The sequence below is a fragment of the Anomaloglossus baeobatrachus genome, chromosome 1, assembly GCF_048569485.1.
Source record: "Anomaloglossus baeobatrachus isolate aAnoBae1 chromosome 1, aAnoBae1.hap1, whole genome shotgun sequence".
Classification (NCBI taxonomy): Eukaryota; Metazoa; Chordata; class Amphibia; order Anura; family Aromobatidae; genus Anomaloglossus; species Anomaloglossus baeobatrachus.
In genome coordinates this window covers 747,563,924-747,589,105 of record NC_134353.1, presented here as the reverse complement: position 1 = coordinate 747,589,105, position 25,182 = coordinate 747,563,924, and the positions used below count along the sequence as shown (strand labels likewise).

The 25,182-nt window shown below is 50.5% G+C and overlaps 1 protein-coding gene across 1 annotated transcript in view; it reads right to left on the bottom strand.

Moving 5' to 3' along the window:
- The window catches only part of ANAPC5 (anaphase promoting complex subunit 5), a 179,676-nt gene extending 167,190 nt beyond the window's left edge, over positions 1-12,486 (bottom strand). Inside the window, exons 1-2 of the mRNA XM_075323552.1 lie at positions 12,213-12,486; positions 8,293-8,372 (exon numbers count right to left, since the gene is read on the bottom strand). Of these exons, the coding sequence (XP_075179667.1) occupies positions 8,293-8,372; positions 12,213-12,413 (281 nt within the window). The 5' untranslated portion in view covers positions 12,414-12,486. The remainder of the gene's footprint in view (positions 1-8,292; positions 8,373-12,212) is intronic.
- Between the last annotated feature and the right edge of the window lie 12,696 nt (positions 12,487-25,182).

The following is a 25,182-nucleotide window of genomic DNA, read 5'->3' as shown; positions in this document are numbered from 1 at the left end:
CAGTCTGGACACTCAAGGACACAGCAGCGACAGCACTGCCCCTGAAACGAGAGTCACTGATTACACCGCTTCGTTTCAAGGCTGGACAAAGGCCGTGACAGTGACCGCAGCTTCTTCCCCCTCATGACGCTTTGAATATCCCAGCATGCCCTGGGGTATTCAAAGAAATCATCGTCAGACAGAGGATAGAAAAAAAACAAAACAACAGTAGCTGTTAGAGAGTGTAGTTAGGGAAAGTTAGGGAATATTTTAAGCAAGTATTTTAGAAAATAGCTTAGATTATGGGAGTAAATACAAAATGCTTTACTTTTGGACACTTTAGACGTTAAAATTAAGACAAAACTATAATAATTAGTAGAAGTCAGTTGGTTCAGCCCTCCACAACAGTAACAGGCTCTCATGAATGTGGCCTCTTGGGAAAATTAATTCTCCACCTCTGTACTATAGGATAGGCTGAAAATGGAATATCCCCATCAACATCCTAATCTGAGTGATGGGTTTTCTTATAAACAAGCGTAAATGGGTTCTCCGGACATAAAATATTGCTGTCTTATCCATAGAACAGGTGATCAATATCCGATCGGTTGGGGTCCAACACCCCTATCGATCAGTCACCGGATGTAGACAATGAACGGAGCTGAAGAGATCAGGCACGTTCGATATGTAGTGGCTACTGTCACCAGTGATCAAGGACAAACTTCGAAATACACTTCCAATACATCGCCAGGAGTTTCACGAAAAAAACTACAAAAATTTGTACAGGACACAGATTATTTGAACAACAAAGTCTATAGATGGCGAGATTCATCCAAACCATTCTCAACCAAACCTTACCATTGCTCCTCAGACGCCTCTCTCTCGGACATAGACATTGGCACCCACTATCGACAAGGTAGATACACCAACCATTGTTTTTTAGTTCCACGACACCAGTCAAGCCGCAGAGGAAAACGAGGTAGGGGGAGGAATGTTTCAGCGGTGCCACACACAAACACGACAACCAGATCCAAACAACAACCATACCAATATAAGATCTCGAGACCACCGCCATCGGGCAGTGATCACTGAGAGCCAGGAGGGGATTACCTCTGTACTAGCTGCTTCTGTATATACATATCCATTGTGGTTTCTCATCCTGAATTATCCTGATTAGCTCTAGAGGCATAGTCCTAACAGATAATGTTTCCTTTAGTCCTACAAGATATATACATATACACCTGATGTCAATGAATTTGATGCTTTGTCTATATTATGTGTTCCGCTGCTGTTCATATTTTATATCCAATTTACTTGAATGTAACCTTTTTCTTTTCTGTAGGATTTGACTTGCTGTATCCCTGTATATTATATACATATATTTTTTATTTTTTCAGTTTTATTAGTGTAAGTTTGATGAAGGTCCTACTGGTGACCAAAACGTCCTTATTTATTACACACTATTTGTTGGAAATTATCTCATTAAAAAGAAAAAAAAAAAAAAGAGAATTTTGTTTACTTACCGTAAATTCTTTCTTATAGTTCCGTATTGGGAGACCCAGACCATGGGTGTTTAGCTTCTGCCTCCGGAGGACACACAAAGTACTACACTTAAAAGTGTAAAAGCTCCTCCCTCTGAGCTTATACACCCCCTGGTGAGCAGACCCAGCCAGTTTAGTGCAAAAGCTGAAGGAGAATAGCCACCCACAAGTAAAAACAGAGCAAAAGCCGGAACAACCGGAGACTGTCAACAACAGCCGGTGATAACACGCGGAACAAGAAATTGCCAACAGGCAACAGGGAGGGAGCTGGGTCTCCCAATACGGAACTATAAGAAAAAGAATTTACGGTAAGTAAACAAAATTCTCTTTTTCTTTATCGTTCCTTTGGGAGACCCAGACCATGGGACGTCTCAAAGCAGTCCATGGGTGGGAAATAAACAGAAAACTAAGAAGTAGGCAGAACCTAACTTCACAAATGGGCGACAGCCGCCTGAAGGATGCGTCTGCCCAAGCTCGCATCTGCCGAAGCATGAGCATGCACTTGGTAGTGCTTTGAAAAGGTATGTAGGCTAGTCCAAGTGGCAGCCTGACAGACTTGCTGAGCCGTAGCCTGGTGCCTGAAAGCCCAAGAGGCACCGACAGCTCTGGTCGAGTGTGCCTTGATCCCCGGCAGGGGAGGCACCTGAGTACACTGGTAGGCGTCCGAAATGGTCGACCTAATCCAACGGGCTAAGGTCGGCTTAGAAGCAGAGAGGCCCTTGCGCCGGCCTGTGGTTAGCACAAAAAGAGAAGTGCACCGCCTAAGAGCAGCAGTACGAGACACATAGATCCGGAGAGCACGCACCAGATCCAGAGTATGCAACGCTTTTTCAAAGCGATGAACAGGAGCCGGACAAAAGGAAGGTAGGGTAATGTCCTGGTTAAGGTGGAAAGGCGAGACCACCTTAGGAAGAAAGTCCGGAGTCGGACGGAGAACCACCTTGTTTTGATGAAAAACCAAAAAAGGTGACTCCGAAGAGAGCGCAGCCAAATCAGAGACTCTCCTGAGGGAAGTTATGGCCACCAGAAAGGCCACTTTCTGTGAAAGACAAAACAAAAACCTCCCTAAGAGGCTCAAATGGGGGGTTTCTGCAAAACCGTGAGAACCAAGTTAAGGTCCCAGGGATCCAAGGGCCGCCGGTAAGGCGGAATAATGTGAGACGCGCATTGCATGAAGGTGCGAACCTGAGCCAGCCGAGCGAGACGCCGCTGGAACAGCACTGACAGAGCTGAGACTTGTCCCTTGAGAGAGTTGAGGGACAGTCCCAGCTGCAGACCGGACTGTAGAAAAGACAGAAGGATCGGCAAGGAGAATGGCCAAGGAGGATGGCCGGCAGAGCGACACCAGGACAGGAAAATTTTCCAAGTCCTGTGATAGATCTTAGCAGAGGAAGACTTACGGGCCCGAGTCATAGTGGAGATGACTTCAGGAGGAATACCAGAAGCCGTCAAAATCCAGGACTCAAGAGCCACGCCGTCAATTTGAGAGCCACAGAATTCGGGCGGAAAAACGGACCTTGCGAGAGTAGGTCTGGACGGTCCGGAAGATGCCACGGCATCTCCACGGACAGTTGGAGCAGGTCCGGATACCAAGCTCGCCTGGGCCAGTCCGGTGCAATGAGGATGACTCGACGGCCCTCCAATCTGATCTTGCGCAGAACTCTGGGCAAGAGAGCTAGAGAGGGAAACACGTAGGACAGACGAAACTGGGACCAGTCTTGAACCAGAGCGTCCGCGGCGAAAGCCTGAGGATCGTGGGAGCGAGCCACGTAAACAGGAACTTTGTTGTTGTGACGGGATGCCATTAGGTCCACGTCCGGAGTGCCCCATTTGCGGCAGATTGACTGAAACACTGCCGGGTGCAGGGACCACTCGCCACCGTCCACGGTTTGACGGCTGAGATAATCTGCCTCCCAGTTTTCCACACCTGGGATGTGGACTGCGGATATGGTGGACTTGGAGTCCTCCGCCCATTGAAGGATGCGTTGTACCTCCAACATTGCCAGGCGGCTGCGTGTCCCGCCTTGGTGATTGATGTAGGCAACCGCTGTCGCGTTGTCCGATTGGACTCGAATGTGCCTGCCCGCCAACAGGTGGTGAAAGGCTAGGAGAGCTAGAAACACGGCTCTGGTTTCCAGCACATTGATTGAAAGGGCTGACTCGGCCGGAGTCCAAGTGCCCCGAGCTTTGTGGTTGAGACATACCGCTCCCCAGCCGGATAGACTGTCATCCGTGGTGAGAATCACCCAGGACGGAGCCAGGAAGTAGCGCCCCTGGGACAGGGAGAGGGGCCGAAGCCACCACTGAAGAGAGCTCCTGGTCTGTGGCGACAGAGCCACTAACCTGTGTAAGGAGGAAGGCCGCTTGTCCCAACAGCGGAGAATGTCCAGCTGCAGGGGACGCAGATGGAACTGGGCAAAGGGAACAGCCTACATTGACGCCACCATCTGACCCAGCACCTGCATCAGGCGCCTGACGGAATAACGGCGGGGCTTCTGCAGAGAGCGCACCGCCAGTTGGAGGGATTGCTGTTTGACTAAGGGCAACTTCACAAGTGCCGGCAAAGTCTCGAACTGCATCCCTAGGTACGTGAGACTCTGGGTCGGAGTCAGAGTGGATTTGGGAAGATTGACAAGCCACTCGAATTGGGCTAGAGTGGCGAGAGTGAGCGAGACACTCCGCTGACAGTCCACGCTGGATGAAGCCTTGACTAGAAGGTCGTCCAGGTAAGGAATCACTGCCAACCCCTGTAGGTGCAGGACCGCAATCACTGCTGCCATGACCTTGGTGAATACCCGAGGAGTTGTGGCTAACCCGAAGGGGAGAGCCAAGAATTGGAAATGATCGTCTCCGATTGCAAAGCGTAGCCCACGCTGGTGTGAAACTGCAATTGGCACATGCAGATAGGCATCTCTGATGTCGATAGACGCCAGGAAATCCCCTTGGGTCATTGAGGCAATGACCGATCGCAGAGACTCCATGCGAAAGTGCCGCACCTGAACATGCTTGTTGAGAAGCTTGAGATCCAGGATGGGCCGGAAGGTACCGTCCTTTTTGGGGACTAGGAAGAGATTTGAGTAGAAACCTCTGAACCGTTCCCGGGCGGGAACCGATACAATTACTCCGTTGGCCTGCAAGGATGCCACGGCATGTGAGAAGGCGGCGGCCTTGGAGCAGGGGGTAGTTGAGAGAAAAAAATCTGTTTGGCGGGATGGAAGAGAATTCTATCCTGTAGCCGTGGGAGATGATGTCCCTCACCCACTGATCGGAGACGTGTTGAAACCACGCGTCGCCAAAGTGGGAGAGCCTGCCACCGACTAAGGACGTTGCTGGCGCGGACAGATAGTCACGAGGAGGCTGCCTTAGTGGCAGAACCTCCTGTGGTCTTTTGTGGACGCGCTTTTGGGCGCCAGTTGGATTTCTGGTCCTTGGCTGAGTTAGTGGACGAGGCCGAGGGCTTAGAGGACGACCAGTTGGAGGAACGAAAGGAACGAAACCTCGACTGATTCCTACCCTGGACAGGTTTCCTGGTTTTGGTTTGTGGCATGGAAGTACTCTTCCCGCCAGTAGCTTCCTTAATAATTTCATCCAGCTGTTCTCCGAACAGCCAGGACCCAGCAAAAGGGAGCCCAGCAAGGTACTTCTTTGAAGAAGCATTTGCCTTCCACTCTCGAAGCCACAAGATCCTGCGGATAGCGAGGGAATTGGCCGAAGCCACCGCAGTGCGGTGAGAAGCCTCCAGCATGGCAGACATAGCATAGGATGAAAAAGCTGAAGCTTGAGAAGTTAAGGGAACCATTTCGGGCATGGATTCCCTGGCGAGGGAATGAATCTCCTCTAGAGAAGCAGAGATGGCTTTGAGAGCCCACACTGCTGCAAAAGTCGGGGAGAACGAAGCCCCCGCCGCTTCATATACGGATTTGGCCAGAAGGTCAATCTGGCGGTCAGTGGAATCCTTAAGGGAGGTGCCATCAGCCACCGACACAACGGTCCGGGCTGAGAGCCTAGACACTGGGGGGCGTCTACCTTTGGGGAAGGAGCCCACTCCTTGACCACCTCAGGTGGAAAGGGAAAACGGTCATCAGAACCACGCTTTGGGAAGCGTTTGTCAGGACAGGCCCTGGGCTTGGTCACAGCGGCTTGAAAACTGGAGTGGTTAAAGAACACACTCTTTGCTCTCTTAGGCGAGGTAAACTGGTGCTTTTCTGCCAGAGAGAGTTGCTCCTCTGACACTGGCGGATTGAGATCCAGTACAGAATTAATAGAAGCAATCAAGTCACTAACATCTGAGTCAGTTTCGGACAGATCAATGGGGTACATGGAGTTATCCTCCGAGCCCCCAGTAAAGGCATCCTCCTCATCCTGCGAGTCAGCTCCTGAATCAGAGCCACGGGACGAGGAGGGAGAGGGAACCCTGCGTCTCTTCTTAGGAGGACGGGGTCTGGGCCCTGATGATGAATCCTCTGTGAGCTCCGGTCCTGAGAGACCCCTAGCAGCAGAGGCACCCTGTGAAGGGGGCTGATGCATAGTCAGCAAAGTCCTGGACAAAAGTCCCATGGACTCAGCAAAAGACTGGGAGATAGACCTAGAAAAAGATTCTACCCAAGCCGGGGGTTCAGCCACAGGAGCAGGAGCAGCCTGAGAGACCACTGGGGGTGAGACTCCAGGCTGTGGCACCGCCAAGTTAGAGCAGACATCACAATGTGGGTAGGTGCTCGGTTCAGGCAGCAGGAGCTTACATGCAGTGCATACTGAATAAAGCTTTGGAGCCTTGCTCCTCGTGTGAGACATGCTGCTGGAGTGGGGGCTCTGTCAGAGAATGACCCCCAGAGAGTATATACAGAGGTCCACAACCAGAGGTTGTGGCTTACCAGACCGCTGTGCTGTGCAGAGCGGTGTTGTGTGCCCTCCAGATCCCAAAGCCCGGACCTTCAAACACAGCACCCAGCAGGGATGCAGAGCGCAGACCAGCGCTGAGTGAATCTCTGAGGAAATGGCCGCCGGAGCGAGGAGAGGGGGCGGGACTTGCTCTGAAGAGCGGGATCTCGAGGGCCATAGAAACCTACAGGGGAGGAGACACGCACAGCAGTGGGGAGTGTCCCTCCCCTGTGAGAACGGCTGCCGGGCGGAGCCGAGCCTGTCCCTCTGCATGAATGACATGCGAGGGCAGTGAATAGAAACTAGGCCTCCGGCGAAGCCGGGGCCTAAATTAGAGCAGCGAGGCCGACAAGCAGGCACCATCGGCGCGGTTCTCGTGCAACAGCTAGAGAACCCGCCGGAAATGTCAGTAAACACCGCAAACACACTCTCCCCAAACAATAAGGCACAGGGACCCCCATAAATAAATGTCTCAGGTACTTAGCTGCCGTGACGCAGGGCCAGGCCCCTGGGGATGAGTGCTCCGGTCCAGCAGGGTCCTGAAGGGCTGCAGATGGAGACCGGCCTCCTGCCAAGCATGGAGACCGTGCTGGCTCCCACTTCAAGCCAGAGCCCAGGAAGGACGGTGAAGGAGCGCGACATGTAAGGCTCCAGCCTTGGAAATCAACCTTAACAACACCGCCGACACAGTGGGGTGAGAAGGGACATGCCGGGAGTCCAGACGTGGACCCGCTTTTCTTCAAACTCTTTCCAAAAACAAAACAAATCAGATGAGAATGCATGTGTGGATGTATGCCTCCTGAACACAAAGCAATAAACTGGCTGGGTCTGCTCACCAGGGGGTGTATAAGCTCAGAGGGAGGAGCTACACTTTTAAGTGTAGTACTTTGTGTGTCCTCCGGAGGCAGAAGCTAAACACCCATGGTATGGGTCTCCCAAAGGAACGATAAAGAAAAACAAAAAAACCCACATAATTATTGACTCTCGTGTGTTGGATTTTTTTTATACATATATTTTTTACTGGGACCCTATACGGGGACCAACCAATACAGAGTGTCGTATCTTTGCTCTGTCTACTGTCAGGAGACAAAATGATTGTTCAAACCAAGCACCAGCACGCGGTGCACCGGTAGCCAAACAATTCAGTCACCTTCACATCTACTTGTTTTGCCTCTATCTCCGGCCTCCTCCACCTTGATTAAACAGCAGAAACCAGAGATGGGCTGGGATAGAAAACAAGTAGGGGAAAATTACTGAACCGTGTGACCACAACAAAGATACACCGAGTGCCTCTGCTTGGTTGGAATAGTCATTTTGTCAGGAGACTCCCATTGAGGCTGGGGCCACACGGGGCACTAGTGCGATGCTCGCATCACACTCTGCTCGCGCTGGCAGCACAGCAGAGCCGAGTGTCATGCAAGTGTGCCTGCATCTGAGGTCCGGCCCTGCGAGCAGACCTCAGCTGCGGGGGGCAGGCCGGCGATGCGGAGGGGCGGACCAGCACTGCAGAGGGGCGGGCCGGCACGGAGGAGGGGAGGGAGGGACTTCTCTCCCTCTCTCCTCCGTAGCCGGCTATTGTGACTCTCACTCTGCACGCACAGTACACCTGAGTACCGCGAGTGCAGTGCGATTTTTCTCTCGCCCCATTCACTTGAATGGGTGCGAGAGAAAGAGTCTCAGCTTACAATCGCAGCATGCTGCGATTGTTTTCTCGGTCCGATTAGGGCTGAGAAAATAATCGCTCATGTGTGCTGACACACAGGCTAGAATTGGTCCGAGGGGAATGCAATGTTTTATTGCACTCCACTCGCACCGATTTTCTCGCTGTGTGGCTTAGGTCTGACAGATAAACATTTCAAATAACATTGGAGAAATTAATTGCAACTCTAGAACGTACCGGATTTGTAGAGAACTTGCCACATTTGGACAGCAGTCATTGACAATCTTAAGAAGCTTTGATAGTGACATGTCAGGACCCTAGAAAAACAAAAAGAAAAGTCAAAGAAAATAAATATATATATATATTTACACATACACTAAAAATCTACAAACTAAAATACAATTCTACGTTCAGGGAAAAAAAAAAAACAGTTGCAACTACTAAATAATATAATTTGTTGTAAAAATGTGACCAAGGTTTCAGTTAAGAAAAAAAAAAAAAGTTACTATTATTCTAAAGGGTTGACTTCTCGCGCAGTTTCAGGATACAGGACATAGGTTGAGTTTGTGCCTGAGAAGGTGCAGGAATTACAAAACTGTAAACACCCAGCAAAACATAGGGATTGTCAATCAGATTTCCCTTTTTCATTGATTCCTCTTAAAAAAAATATATACATTAGGCTACTTTCACACTTGCGTTCAGCGCAGTCCGTCACTATGGAGAATAGCACAGTCCGTTAACGCACTGCGCTATTCTCCATAGACTTGTATGGACGACGCACTGTAACACAAGTGTCAGTGTTGCATCCGCTGGACGACGCAGCTTCGTTATTTTGATGCTGCACCGGGCGGAAGGAACGCAGCATGTAACTTTTTTTGAGCAGCGCAATCCGTAGGATTTCACTGCACATGCTCTTTTTTTTTTTTTTTTTTTTAAAATCACAAACTTTATTTTGTCTCCTGGTGGCCGAACGTTCAGCTGAGCATGTGAGAGCGCTCAGCGGAGCGCCCGGCCGCCGGCATGTGAGAGGGCTCAGCGGAGCGCCCGGCCGCCGGCATGTGAGAGGGCTCAGCTGAGCGCCCGGCCGCCGGCATGTGAGAGGGCTCAGCTGAGCGCCCGGCCGCCGGCATGTGAGAGGGCTCAGCTGAGCGCCCGGCCGCCGGCATGTGAGAGGGCTCAGCTGAGCGCCCGGCCGCCGGCATGTGAGAGGGCTCAGCTGAGCGCCCGGCCGCCGGCATGTGAGAGGGCTCAGCTGAGCGCCCGGCCGCCGGCATGTGAGAGGGCTCAGCTGAGCGCCCGGCCGCCGGCATGTGAGAGGGCTCAGCTGAGCGCCCGGCCGCCGGCATGTGAGAGGGCTCAGCTGAGCGCCCGGCCGCCGGCATGTGAGAGGGCTCAGCTGAGCGCCCGGCCGCCGGCATGTGAGAGGGCTCAGCTGAGCGCCCGGCCGCCGGCATGTGAGAGGGCTCAGCTGAGCGCCCGGCCGCCGGCATGTGAGAGGGCTCAGCTGAGCGCCCGGCCGCCGGCATGTGAGAGGGCTCAGCTGAGCGCCCGGCCGCCGGCATGTGAGAGGGCTCAGCTGAGCGCCCGGCCGCCGGCATGTGAGAGGGCTCAGCTGAGCGCCCGGCCGCCGGCATGTGAGAGGGCTCAGCTGAGCGCCCGGCCGCCGGCATGTGAGAGGGCTCAGCTGAGCGCCCGGCCGCCGGCATGTGAGAGGGCTCAGCTGAGCGCCCGGCCGCCGGCATGTGAGAGGGCTCAGCTGAGCGCCCGGCCGCCGGCATGTGAGAGGGCTCAGCTGAGCGCCCGGCCGCCGGCATGTGAGAGGGCTCAGCTGAGCGCCCGGCCGCCGGCATGTGAGAGGGCTCAGCTGAGCGCCCGGCCGCCGGCATGTGAGAGGGCTCAGCTGAGCGCCCGGCCGCCGGCATGTGAGAGGGCTCAGCTGAGCGCCCGGCCGCCGGCATGTGAGAGGGCTCAGCTGAGCGCCCGGCCGCCGGCATGTGAGAGGGCTCAGCTGAGCGCCCGGCCGCCGGCATGTGAGAGGGCTCAGCTGAGCGCCCGGCCGCCGGCATGTGAGAGGGCTCAGCTGAGCGCCCGGCCGCCGGCATGTGAGAAGGCTCAGCTGAGCACCCGGCCGCCGGCATGTGAGAGCGCTATGCGGAGTGCCCGGCCGCCGGGTGATCAGCTGATCGTTCACAATAGTCTGCTGCCGGTAAAACTGTAAAGAAGAAAAAAAAAAAAATTAAAAAAAAAATTAAAAAAAAAAAAAGCTTTCCGTTATTTTGTACGATCCATTGCATCCGTCACACAACGCAATGCAATGAATTCCGTTCAACGCAAGTAAGAAACTAACCTTAATAAAAACGCTCCCTGCCTGCACTTTCATATTACCCCAGCCTGTGTCTGTTTTTTCAGGCTCCAGCAATGTTGGGTGCATACATGTATATCTCAGCTTGTGACTGGCAGCAGGGGGTCATATAGGGTCACTAGAGCATAGTAAACAAAAACTGACTGGAGCAATGGAATAGTGCAGCAATGGGAGAGAAGTGCGATGGCTTTGAATAAGTGAGAAATGTCCTTTTATTACTATGCGTCCTTATATATCACCTATAATGCTTTGCGGCGATTAAGAGACAAGGTCATCAGGGTCACTACTAAACTCACAATCTAAGTCTCTGTATTTTCCAATCTAAGGACACAATCTGCCATGTGCTCTTACAGAGGTTACTCAGTTTCATTTTTTTCTCAGTCTGTAGCTTCTAGGATTATAAAATAAGCTGATCTTTTACACATTCTCACTTGGCTCTGAAATGCCTCTCCCCTGCTGCTCACGTCTTGGTTGATCGACTGCAGAAATGACAACTGCAGCCTCTCTCTGACCTTGTGCCATTTACATTGGCTGAGCCTGGTGATTGTCTGCAGCGGTTAGAAGTGCTTTAGATATGACATCACTTGTGCAGCCAATCAACAAAGACCAAAGCATAGGCGGAGAGGCATTTCTGGGCCCAAGGAGGGCAAGTAACACCTTTGTTATTCTATAACACCTCTGTACAAAAAATAAACAGCACACCCCCTTCAGCTGGCCTGCTTTTCAGAACACCTCCTCTACAAGCCAATGATGGTTGAGACCTCTCCTGTATGAAAATCATTTAGCCCTTTATTTATGATACACGTTATGTAAACCTTTGCAGCTTTACACTTGTCCCATTGCCTTTTTATAACCTGTGATCAGACTGTTCAGTGTGCCAGCCCTCTGAACCTGCACAGGGCTGACACACAGCATGGGGACCACTGCACAGGGCTGGCACACCGCCTAGAGACCACTGCACAGGGCTGACACACCCCACCTGGAGACCACTGCACAGTCCTGGCACACCCCGCCTGGGGACCACTGCACAGGCCTGGCACACCCCGCCTGGGGACCACTGCACAGGCCTGGCACACCCCGCCTGGGGACCACTGCAAAGGCCTGGCACACCCCGCCTGGGGACCACTGCACAGGGCTGGCACACCCCGCCTGGGGACCACTGCACAGGGCTGGCACACCCCGCCTGGGGATTACTGCACAGGGCTGGCACACACCGCCTGGGGATTACTGCACAGGGCTGGCACACCCCGCCTGGGGACCACTGCACAGGGCTGGCACGCACCGCCTGGGGATTACTGCACAGGCCTGGCACACCCCGCCTGGGGACCACTGCACAGGCCTGGCACACCCCACCTGGGGACCACTGCACAGGGCTGGCACGCACCGCCTGGGGATTACTGCACAGGGCTGGCACACCCCGCCTGGGGACCACTGCACAGGCCTGGCACACCCCGCCTGGGGATTACTGCACAGGGCTGGCACACACCGGCTGGGGATTACTGCACAGGGCTGGCACACACCGGCTGGGGATTACTGCACAGGGCTGGCACACACCGCCTGGGGATTACTGCACAGGGCTGGCACACACCGCCTGGGGATTACTGCACAGGGCTGGCACTTTGCCTCAGGACCACTGCACAGGGCTGGCACACACCGCCTGGGGATTACTGCACAGGGCTGGCACTTTGCCTCAGGACCACTGCACAGGGCTGGCACACACCGCCTGGGGATTACTGCACAGGGCTGGCACTTTGCCTCAGGACCACTGCACAGGATACAGCCATCTGAGAATCACCTGGAGCAGCGGCAGGATCTGCTTGTTCAGCCGCCTCTTGTCCACTACAGTGATCTCTGTGCTGTTAGTCATCTCGCTGAGAAGCACGAGCAGGGAGATCTTGTACGGGGTCACCCAATCCTTGATACCAAACACATTGGCATGCACTACGCCATTGGTCATCATTGGGTTAAAATACAGGCTCTCGTGAACGCTGGCCATGTCCGGGCGGCGCCAGGCTCTGCCGACGCTCCACTCCGCGGCTTCTACAGTTCGCAGCTTCACAGTCAGGCGCGTCATGGGACGGGCCAATCAGAAGGTAAGCTGACAATCATGTGACGTAAGACACGCTGTCCTTTCTCTAAGGCTTCCCCTGGAAACATATGGCACGTCAACAAGTGTTCCGGATTCATATCTCCGGTACAACATTGTACCTTTTATCTACGATCATTTTTTAAATTTACAAAGGAGCAAAAAACCAAACCTAAGCATGTGTCATATCCAGTAACAATAATAAGAAGCTATGATTTAGAAAGAAAAGGCGTCCAATTTCGTTATCTACTTGGCAACTTTGGAAAAGTGGCTTAGGCCCCCTTCACATGCACATGTCTCCGGTACGTGTTTGGTCCGTTTCCGTATGTACCGGAGACACGGATACACGTGCTTCAATGTTTGGAGATACACGTGCGTTTTTCCATAAGGTCCGTGTGTCCGTGTGCGTGATACGTATGTGTATCCGTATTTCTGCACGCACCCAATGAAAGTCTATGGGTCTGTGAGCACACGTACGTGACACGGATGCATCTCCGTATGGTCCGTGTACGTTTTGTGCTTTTTTGAAGCGATGTCGGTCAATCTTTTTTCCGTGTATGTCAGTCAATCTCCCTCAGTCCGTCGGTCGGTCTCTCTCTCTTGTCTGTCGGTAAGTCTCTCCCCCTCTCTCATACTCACCGTTCCCCGATCACCGTCGCAGCACTGCACAGCTGTTAAAAAAACTCCGGCGGCTTTTACTATTTTGAAAAAGCCGGCCGCTCATTATTCAATCTCGTATTCCCTGGTTTCCCCGCCCACCAGCGCCTATGATTGGTTGCAGTGAGACACGCCCCCACGCTAAGTGACAGCTGTCTCACTGCAACCAATCACAGCCGCCGATGGGCGTGTCAATATTGAGCAGTAAAAAAAATAAATAATTAAGGAAAAACGGCGTGCGGTCCCCCCCAATTTTGATACCAGCCAGGGTAAAGCCACACGGCTGAAGGCTGGTATTCTCAGGATGGGGAGCTTCACGTTATGGGGAGCCCCCCAGCCTAACAATAGCAGCCAGCAGCCGCCCGGAATTGCCGCATCCATTAGATGCGACAGTTCCGGGACTGTACCCGGCTCATCCCAAATTGCCCTGGTGCGGTGGCAAACTGGATAATAAGGAGTTAATGGCAGCAGCCCATAGCTGCCACTAAGTCCAAGATTAATCATGACAGGCGTCTCCCCGAGATACCTTCCATGATTAACCTGTAAGTTAAAGAAAATAAATACACACAACGAAAAATCCTTTATTTGAAATAATTTAAAAAAAAAACACCCTCGCTCACCACTTTATTAAGCCGCGAAAACCCCTCCAGGTCCGGTGAAATCCACGGAGGTCCCGCGACGCTCTCAGATCTGCTACATGAAGCTGTAGAACACCGCCGCTCCTGTCAGCTCCATGCATCAACTGAAGTGAGTAGTGCGATCAGCGATGATGTCACTCAGGTTACTCGCGGCCACCGCTGGATCATCCAACTGTGACAGCAAGTCACCTGAGTGACAGCGATGAAGTCACAGGTGAGTTGCGGTCTCGGGGGGAGGACTCCAGCTAGCCGCATGTAACCTGAGTGACGGCAGCGCTAATCGCACTGCTCACTTCAGTCACTCGGGGAGTAGCGGTCACCGGTGAGTGCTTCACGGGTGACCGCTAATCAGTACGCGACACACAGACAGAGCCGCGGGATGACAATCAAGTCGGGTAAAGTTCACCCGAGTTCATTCTCATCGCGCATCGCTGTCTGCTGTCAGCTGGCACGTAGCAACGTCATTGTGCATCACACACGGAACATTTCACACGGGCAACACACGAACATGTCAGTTACGTATCTCACGCACACACGGACATTCCACACGCACACACGGCTAGCATACGCCATCACACGGATGTCACACGTAATGGAGAAATGGACATAAAATACGGAACACGGACCCGAAAAACGGAACGTAAGACACGCACGTGTTTTTCATGTGCGTGTGAAGGGGGCCTTAGGCCTCCTTCAAACACCCATGTAAAAAAAGCAACACATTTTGCACGTTCCATTTTGGCCATCTGTGTGTGTCATCCGTATGCTGTCCATGTGACATGTCTGTGTCATCCGTGTGTGTCATCCGTATGCTGTCCATGTGACATGTCTGTGTCATCCGTGTGTGTCATCCGTATGCTGTCCATGTGACATGTCTGTGTTATCTGTGTGTGTCATCCATATGCTGTCCATGTGACGTGTGTCATCCGTATGCTGTCCATGTGACATGTGTGCTATCCGTGTGACATGTCTGTGTGTCATCCATGTGCTGTCCATGTGACATGTCTGTGTGTCATCCGTATGCTGTCCGCGTGACATGTCTGTGTCATCCGTATGCTGTCTGTGTGACATGTCTGTGTCATCCATATGCTGTCCGAGTGACATGTCTGTGTGTCATCCGTATGCTGTCCATCTGACATGTCTGTACGTGTGACATGTCTGTGTGTCATCCGTGTGCTGTCCGTGTGACATGTCTGTGTGTCATCTGTATGCTGTCCATGTGACATGTCTGTGTCATCCGTATGTTGTCCATGTGACATGTCTGTGTGACATGTCTGTGTGTCATCCATGTGACCGTTACTGGATACTGAAATTAATGGGGGGGTTTTATGTGGAAACCAAGAAAAATGATAAAGATTGCTTGTACAGGTATTTAGCAGAGTTAATAATTTACAGGGGAAAAAAATGTGAGGTTCCCCCTAATTTTAATAACCAGCACAGGTACACCAGCAGTTGCATGCTGCAACCCTCAGCTGTCAGCGCCTCTGATTGCCCCAGCCCTGTGTGACAGCGTGTCTAACTGCAACCAATCAGAGACGCGGAGCCTGCCGGTGGGCGGGGAAGCAGTGAATATGTATGAAGGATAATGAGCGGCCCCAGAAGTAGTATTAGAGCTGTGCAGAGACTCGGTAAATATAACGCGCCTGCTCTAATCCCCCTATCCCTTCTACCATACTTTTAAAATGCGGGTTTCTAGTCCTCGTAGACTTATATGGGGATCGGCGTCCAGCCAGATATCCAGGATCAACTATGGGCCTCACATAGTTACATTTTGAAAAAAGACCTAGGTCCATCTAGTTCAACCTTCTCCACCAATTCTACATTTTGTCATTAAGTCATTTATAACCAACAATGTTGTGTACTGAGGAAATCATCCAGCCCTTTTTTAAAAGCTGTTATAGTGTCTGCTATCACTACCTTTTCTGGTAGGACATTCCACACACTGGCTGCTCTAACTGTAAAGAACCCTTTCCTATTTAGCTGCCGGAATCTCTTTTCTTCCACTAGCAGGGAATGCCGCCTAGTCCTTAGTATTGTCATTGAAAGGAATAAAGGCCGCTTTACACACTGCGATATCGGTACCGATATCGCTAGTGTGGGCACCCGCCCCCATCTGTTGTGCGACATGGGCAAATCGCTGCCCGTGGCGCACAACATCGCCCAGAACCGTCACACATACCTGCCTAGCGACGTCGCTGTGACCGTCGAACCGCCTCCTTTCTAAGGGGGCGGTTCGTTCAGCATCACAGCGACGTCACAGCAGCGTCACTGAACCGCCGCCCAATAGCAGCGGAGGGGCGGAGATGAGCGGGACGTAACATCCCGCCCACCTTCCTTCTGCATAGCGGCCGGGAGGCAGGTAAGGTGAGCTTCCTCGTTCCTGCGGTGTCACACGGAGCGATGTATGCTGCCGCAGGAACGAGGAACAACTTCGTTACTGCTGCAGTAACGATATTTGAGAATGGACCCCCATGTCACCGATGAGCAATTTTGCACGTTTTTGCGATGATGCAAAATCGCTCATAGGTGTCACACGCAACGGCATCGCTAATGCGGCCGGATGTGCGTCACAAATTCCGTGACCCCAACGACTTCGCATTGGCGATGTCGTAGTGTGTAAAGCCCCCTTTAGTCATGTGCTAGTCTTTTATATTGACCACACATGTATACATAAAAATGAGATCTCCTCTGAGATGTGTTTTTTTTCTAAGCTAAACAAATCTAACTTTTCCAACCTTTCATCATATGGGAGGCCTTACATTCCTTGTGGTAGTCTAGTTAATCGCCTTTGAACTGACTCTAAAGGCCCTGTCACACACACAGATAAATCTGTGGCAGATCTGTGGCAGATCTGTGGCAGATCTGTGGCAGATCTGTGGCAGATCTGTGGCAGATCTGTGGCAGATCTGTGGCAGATCTGTGGCTTCAGTGAAAATGTGGACAATCAGTGCCAGGTTTGTAGCTGTGTACAAATGGAACAATATGTCCATGATTTCACTGCAACCACAGATCTGCCAAAGATTTATCTGTGTGTGTGTGACAGGGCCTTAACTTCTGAATTCTTTAAATGTGGAGCCAAAACTGGATCCCATATTCTAGACGTGGCCTTACAAGTGATTTATAGAGGGGTAACAATACGTTTGGATCACAAGATCTAATCTCTCTCTTTTTTTTTCTTCAAAAATGTTTATTGAAAAAGAGAAAATATCACACAAAATCAAGTATAAGTAAAGGCACTGTCACACACACACAGATAGATCTGTGGCAGATCTGTGGTAGATCTGTGGTTGCAGTGAAATTGTGGACAATCAGTGCCAGGTTTGTGGCTGTGTATAAATGGAACAATATGTCCATGATTTCACTGCAACCACAGATCTGCCAAAGATTTATCGGTGTGTGACAGGGCCTTAACTCTATAACACAGTGGCAAATTTTCAGTTTGTGCATGGATACCTCCACATATTGAGGAAATATTATTATTATTATTGTTTATTTATAGAGCACCATTGATTCCATGGTGCTGTACATGAGGGGGTTACATACAGAATAAATATACACGTTACAATAGACAGACTATCACAGAGGGAAGAGGGCCCTGCCCTTGCGGGCTTACATCCTAAAGGATTTTGGGGAGGAGACAGTAGGTGGGGTGTAGGTTGGGCGGCAGCTCCGCACGGTGGTGGGGCGGCAGCTCCGCACGGTGGTGGGGCGGCAGCTCCGCACGGTGGTGGGGCGGCAGCTCTGCACGGTGGTGGGGCAGTGAGGTCATTGTAGATTATAGGCATTTCTGAACAGATGAGTTTTCAGGGTCCGTTTGAAGTTTGCAAGTGTAGTAGATAGTCTGACGTGTTGAGGCAGTGAGTTCCAGGAGACTGGGGATGCTCGGGAGAAGTCTTGGAGTCGGTTGCATGAGGAGCGAATGAGAGAGGAGGAGAGAAGGAGATCTTGGGAGGACCGGAGGTTACGTTTTGGAGTGTAGCGAGAGATTAGTTCAGAGATATACGGAGGAGACAGATTATGGACGGCTTTGTAAGTCAGTGTTAGTAGTTTGAATTGGATACGATAGAAGATTGGGAGCCAATGGAGGGACTTGCAGAGAGGAGAAGCGGGGTGGTATTGAGGAGAGAGGTGGATCGTTCGGGCAGCAGAATTAAGGATGGACTGGAGAGGGGCGAGTGTGTTAGCAGGGAGACCACAGAGGAGGATGTTGCAGTAGTCGATGCGGGAGATTATGAGGGCATGCACTAGCATTTTTGTAGATTGGGGATTGAGGAAAGGGCGGATTCTGGAAATATTTTTGAGTTGAAAACGGCAGGAGGTGGTGAGGGATTGGATGTGTGGTATGAAGGACAGGGCAGAGTCAAAGGTCACTCCGAGGCACCGAACTTTGGGTGCTGGGGAGAGCGTGATGTTATTAATTGTAATGGATAGGTCAGGTGGAGAGTGCAGGGGAGATGGAGGAAAGATGATCAGCTCAGTTTTGGCCACATTAAGCTTTAGGAAGCGAGAGGAAAAGAAGGAAGATATAGTCGATAGGCACTCTGGGATTCTGGACAGCAGAGATGTGACATCTGGACCAGAGAGGTAGATCTGAGTGTCATCGGCATATAAGTGGTACTGGAAGCCATGGGACTTTATGAGTTGTCCCAGGCCAAATGTATAGATAGAAAAAAGTAAGGGTCCCAGGACAGAGCCTTGAGGGACACCAACAGAGAGAGAACGGGATGAAGAGGTTGTGTGGGAATGGGAGACACTAAAAGTGCGGTTGGAGAGGTATGAAGAGATCCAAGAGAGGGCGAGGTCTCTGACACCAAGGGAAGAGAGGATCTGTAGTAGCAGGGAGTGGTCAAAAGTGTCAAAGGCTGAAGAGAGGTCTAGAAGTAGGAGTACAGAGAAGTGGTTGTTAGCTTTGGCAGTAAGTAAGTCATTTGTGATTTTAGTCAGGGCAGTTTCAGTGGAATGATGTGGACGGAAGCCGGACTGTAGGTTGTCAAAGAGAGAGTTAGAGGAGAGGTGGGAGGAAAGTTCAGCATGGACGTGCTGTTCCAGGAGTTTTGAGGCAAGTGGGAGTAGTGATATGGGTCGATAGCTGGTAGTAGAGGTTGGGTCGAGGGAAGGTTTCTTTAGGATAGGTGTGACTGTTGCATGCTTAAAGGCAGAAGGGAAGGTACCAGTTGTTAAAGATAGGTTGAAGAGATGGGTTAAGGCTGGAATTAGGATAGTGGCGAGGTTGGGGAGGAGGTGGGATGGGATGGGGTCAAGTGCGCATGTGGTGAGGTGTGCTTTTGAGAGAAGATGTGCAAGCTCTCCTTCGGTGATGGTGGGGAGGAAGTTTATGGGGGAGGAGCAGTGGTCTGTTATATGAAGGGGTTGTGGTGGCTGAGCAGAGAAGACTTGTCTGGTTTGGTCGATCTTTTCTTTGAAATATGTGGCAAATTCTTCTGCGGAAATGTGGGAGGTTGGAGGGGGCAGTGGTGGGCGAAGGAGGGAGGTAAAAGTATTAAATAGCTGTTTGGGGTTGTGTGTTAAAGAGGATATGAGGTTTCTGAAGTATTCCTGTTTAGCGGAGGTAAGGGCCAAGCGAAATGTGTGAATTGTATTTTTGAATGTGGTGAAGTCTTCCTGGGAGTGCGTTTTCTTCCAGCGCCGCTCTGCAGCCCTAGACACTTGCCGTAGTTTTATAAAGACAATCGCAATAAGAGATCATGTACACACAATTCTCCATGTGGACTTAGATAATGAGTCAATGAAAATAAGAACGTTGATTTCTGAAGCACTAAATTTAGATTAAGAAAAACTGGAAAAAGACAAGAATGTTAAGAAGAAGCAAAGAAGAATTCAAATGAAAGGAAAGACAGATCAGAAAAAGAAAGAGAAGAGAAGGGGGGGAACAGAAGGGGGGAATGGGAAGGAGGGACTTGGGGTCTCCCTTGGAACACAACCGGTTTAAGGAGGTCTACACAACACCTCTCAGCAGGGACCAAGCAAAGATTAAGCGATTGGTTCCTAAGAGGAAAGGATTACCTCGAAATGAGCGGATTCTCTAATAGAAGCCTCGGCGTCAAAGAGCTGAAAAATTTGCTCAGTTGGAGCTCAGAGTGGGAGGATAGTTTCTCATCCTGCAAATGTGATCCATTTCTGCCAACCACTCTAGAATCGTCGGGGTTACACCCGACTTCCACTTTCTCGGGATGATCGCTCTGGTCGCGGCAACAAAATGACGGAGAAGACCTTGCTTGATCTCTTTGAAAGCTCCGGGGATCATGGACAAGAGGCCGATCTGCGGAGAGCATGTAATTGTCAGCCCCGTGATGTTATGAATTTGGAAAACTTTATTCCACAATTCTTGAAAAATCGGGCAGGACCACCAGATATGTAGAATGGATCCCTCAGCAGCATTACATCTCCAACAAGTCTCCGGGACGGTTGAGAAGATTTTGTATAGCTCTTTCGGACACCTATACCAACGGGAAATGATCTTAAAGTTTTTTTCCTGTCTATGTACACACATATAAACTTTTGCCCAATCCAGGTCAGAGGAAGCACTCCCCAGATCTTTCTCCAGGATTTCACTTACCAGACTGGATCCGAATCGATTGGGTCAATCAAAATGTAGTAAATCTGGGAAATTACGTGGGATGGGGGTTCTAGTTGGATCAAAAGGGATTCAAATTTGGTACAGACCTTGGCCAGGTCGGAGGCTGAGTGAGCAGAGGAGATGAACGATTGCAACTGCAGGTACATGAACCACTGGATTTGTTGATCAGGGAAGGTGGCTCGGAAATGCTGTAAGGTTGGCAGAGAAGGCGCTCCTAACTAGTGTTGAGCCACCCCCCTAGTGTTCGAGTTCGGTTCGGTTCGGCACAATACCCGATGCGTAGAATCGGGCCACCTTCTAGTACAGTTAATAAACATTGCCATTACACTTAAGGGCCCCCCGACACGTCCTGCACTCTGTCTCCCGCCGCTTCCCCTTCCGATCATCGCTGCGCCCTCCCGGTAACCAGCACTGATGATAGGACCTTCCGTGACGTCAAAATAGCATGTGACCAGTCACGTGTCCATTATCTCATTGGCTACAGACTGGTCACATGGCTAGACGTCATGCTAGGTCCTGTCAGTGCGTCTCTCTGGTACGCGGTGCTCGTTTGAGCATCTCTGTGTACCGGCGAGATGCTCTGGCACATGACTCCCCGTCCATGCATGTCGGCGCTCTTTACAGAGTCAGCCCACATGCAAGGACTGGATGCCACTGCCGGTGAATAACGGAGATCATCATTGATGGGGGTTGCCACCCCCATCTGCCTGGCGTTACCTTGGCTGGCAATCAAAATACAGGGAAGTCCAATAATTTTTTTATTTAAAAAAATAGTTAAAAATAAAAAATGACATGGGGTCCCCCCATTTTTGATAGCCAGCTAGGGTAAAGCAGACGGCTGTAGCCTGAAAACCACAGCTGATAGCTTTACCATGGTTGGTGATCCAATGTGGAGGTTACCCCAGGCTCTTTTTTATAATTATTTTATAAATAATAATAATTACAAAAAAAAAAGTAGCGTCTCCCCCAAATTGGATCACCAGCCAAGGTAAAGCGGACAGCTGTGGTCTGGTATTCTCAGAGTGGGAAGGTCCATAGTTATTGGCCCTTCACAGCCTAAAAATAGCAGGCCGCAGGCGCCCCAGAAGTGGCGCATCCACTAGATGCGCCAATCCTGGTGCTTCACCCCAGCTTATCCCGTGCCCTGGTGCGGTGGCAAACGGGGTAATAAATGGGTTGAAACTAGCTGTAAGGTCACCTGACATCAAGCCCAGCAGTTTGTGATGTCATGGCGTCTATCAGATACCCGACATCACAAACTGTCAGTACTAACAAAAAAAATAGACAACAAAAAAAAATCTATTTGAAAAAACACTCCCCAAACATTCCCTCTTTCACCAATTTATTGTAAGGAAAAAAAATAAGGTGGGTCCCACGACGACTCTGGACCATCTAGAATATGGGGGGACACGCTCAGGGAACGTATCCCCCATTTTCTAGGAGTGCAGACCCTCCATGTGAGGCGTGTGGGTGCAATGAATCTGCACCCACTCTCCCGGGTCCACAGCAGCAGAGTCCATGTCGTAACTGTTGCTACCAAAGCTGCAATGCCCTGCTCATGAGGTAAGTGCATGCCTAATCAGGAGAACTATTCTACATTTCCAAATATTGGTATATGCTGATATTATTACTTGTGTGAGGAAGGGTATCCAGGGCACTAATCCGCACCAAGTATCAAGGAAGATAATAAGTCCTTCAATATCGGCTGAAAAATACTGCTCTGCGGTGCCGCTGATGCAGTCAGAATTATGACATATGAGTAGCAAAGAAAAAAACATCAGGCACTCACCAGAGCTTGCTTGTGCAGGTTTTTGATTTATTCAATCATTCGGGCTTACATGTGCATGAGGGCTGATGGGGAGGGAGAGGACGCTAAGCACGTCCAACGACGACGGCCGTTTCACACCCGTCTGGTGCTTCAGCTGGAGCACCAGACGGGTGCGAAACGGCCGTCGTCGTTGGACGTGCTTAGCGTCCTCTCCCTCCCCATCAGCCCTCATGCACATGTAAGCCCGAATGATTGAATAAATCAAAAACCTGCACAAGCAAGCTCTGGTGAGTGCCTGATGTTTTTTTCTTTGCTACTCATATGCTGATATTATTACTATTCCACCTACTATATATTGGGGATAGGATCTTGGAGATGGAATACCCCTTTAAGTCCAGTTATCCAGCTGAATGAATACTAAACAACAGAGCTCGCTATTTAGACATGTTATTTTGCGGCGTATGACAGACTCTCATATTTGGTATTCGTTCAGCAGGGCAACAGAAATAGCAAATACCTCCATTTGGAAATTTAGTATAGCTCTCCTGATTAACTCTGTTCATTACCTCATGAGCAGGGCAATGAAGTTGCTTACAGATGCATGGTTACCACCATTCATAGAGACAGTGGGTTGTTCTTGGTCGTAACTGTTGCTACCAAAGCTGCAATGCCCTGCTTATGAGGTAAGGGCATGCCTAATCAGGAGAACTATACTAAATTTGCTAATAAAGGTATGTCCTAATATTATTACTATTCCACCTACTATATATTGGGGATAGGATCTTGGAGATGGAATACCCCTTTAAGTCCAGTTATCCAGCTGAATTAATACTAAACATCAGATCTCGCTATTTAAACATGTTGTCTTGTGCGTATAACGGACTGTCATGTTTGGTAGTCGTTCAGCAAGGCAACTATAAAAGCAAATACCTCCATTTGGAAATGTAGTATAGCTCGCCTTATTAACTATGTTCCTTACCTCATGAGCAGGGCATTGCAGTAGCTTAAAGATGCATGGTTACCGCCACTCACTGTGACTGAACACATGAAGCTGAGCTGACAGCTGCTCTGTGCATGCGGCAGCGTCTATTGTGAAGGAGGGGGTCGCGGGGGATCAACACTGCACAGGTACCGTGGGACAACGGGGAACACTGGTGGGGCTATAGGGGGTGACCAGGCAGGGCCTGGGGAGGAGTTTTCTGTCGCGTGTGTCATGGCACATGCGACAGAAATCAGAGGAGTAGGGTGAATGCGGGCGGCGCGCTGCTGTGCGCGCGGCCATCTTGGATTTCCGGGAGGGGGTCGGGGTGGGGGGCACTTTGGGCCCGGGGAGGAGATTTATCTCCCATCTGACATGTTTGTTCATGCCAGATGGGAGATAAATCATTTTTTACCGGCGCTGTCATTTACTGTAACATGATCATAGGTATACGGTGTATACCAGTGATCACGTGAGCGGGGACCGGAAAAACCGGCCTGAATCATGATCTCCAGGGTCTCAGCTACCCCCTGAAACCCCGGAGATTTTCTGATGCTGGGGGGCGCTATTCACTTATTTCTGCCTGCTGTTTATAAACGGCAGATCAGAATAAAGGGTGCTTTGCACACTGCAACATCGCTAGCGATCTCGTTAGCGATGTCACATGCCAGATCGCATCTGCGATCTGCCGAGATCGCATATGTGACCGGCGCTATTAAAACGACCTACGTGTGATCTCGGCAGATCTGGTGTGTCACATCGCTAACTAGATCGCTAGCGATGTTGCAGCGTGTAAAGCACCCTTAAGGCTACATTCACACGTCAATCCGTTTTTGCGGTCTGCAAAAAACGGTCCGTTTTTTTTCACGGATGCATCTGTGTGGCATCCGTTTCCATTCCATTCCGTATACAGTCCGTATATCATCCGTTTGGCATCAGTGTGCCTTCCATTTTTTTGCATACCGCAAAAAAACTGAAGGAGGGAAAATACATAAATTTACCCAGGATCCATAGCTTCAACCTACAAGAGGTGGTCACATGTTCACTCCAGTGCCATTTTCTACTGCTTTTCACAGCGTAGAGCGCTCTGGTGATTTTCTTGATTTTCTTGTGCTTGTACACTTCATATCAGTCTTTTCTGTCATTATAATGGCAGAAAGACACATAATGTCACACTCTCCTGCATTTTGTAATTTTGCACCCTTTGGTGCCTTTCATGTGGCACTAAGGAGTGCTTAGCCTTGTATTTAGCCAAAAAAATAAATAAATTTAAAAAAAAAATGACGTGGGGTTCCCCCTATTTTTGATAGCCAGCTAGGGTAAAGCAGACGGCTGCAGCCTGCAGACCACAGCTGGCAGCTTCACCTTGGCTGGTAATCCAAAACTGAGGGCACCCCATGCTGTTGTTTTAAATTAAATAAATAATAATAAAAAAAAAGTGGGGGTCCCCCCAAAATTGGATCACCAGCCAAGGTAAAGCGGACAGCTGGGGTCTGATATTATCAGACTAGGGAGGTCTATGTTTATTGGACTCTCCCCAACCTAAAAATAGCAGGCCGCAGCCACCCCAGAAGTGGCGCATCCATTAGATGCTTCGCCCCAGCTCATCCCGTTGCCCTGGTGCGGTGGCAAACGGGGTAATATATGGGGTTAATACCAGATGTGTAATGTCACCTGGTATCAAGCCCTGGGGTTCGTGATGTCAGGCGTCTATCAGATACCCGACATCACAAACCCAGTCAGTAATAAAAAAAAAATAGACAACAAACACATTTTTATTTGAAAAAACACTCCTCAACACATTCCCTCTTTCACCAATTTATTAGAAAGAAAAACAAATCCAGGTCTGGTGTAATCCAAGGGGGTCCCACGACGATCCATAGTCAATGTCCCAGTCAATAAAGAACAGAATGTTCCCCATTGGCTGGGAGAGCCGTGCAGTGACCTGAGCTAACATCATTAGGTCATCCCAGGTCACTGCAGGGCATGACGAGTGCTGCTGTCAGGAGGTTAGCGAGGTACATTACCTGCGGCGATCG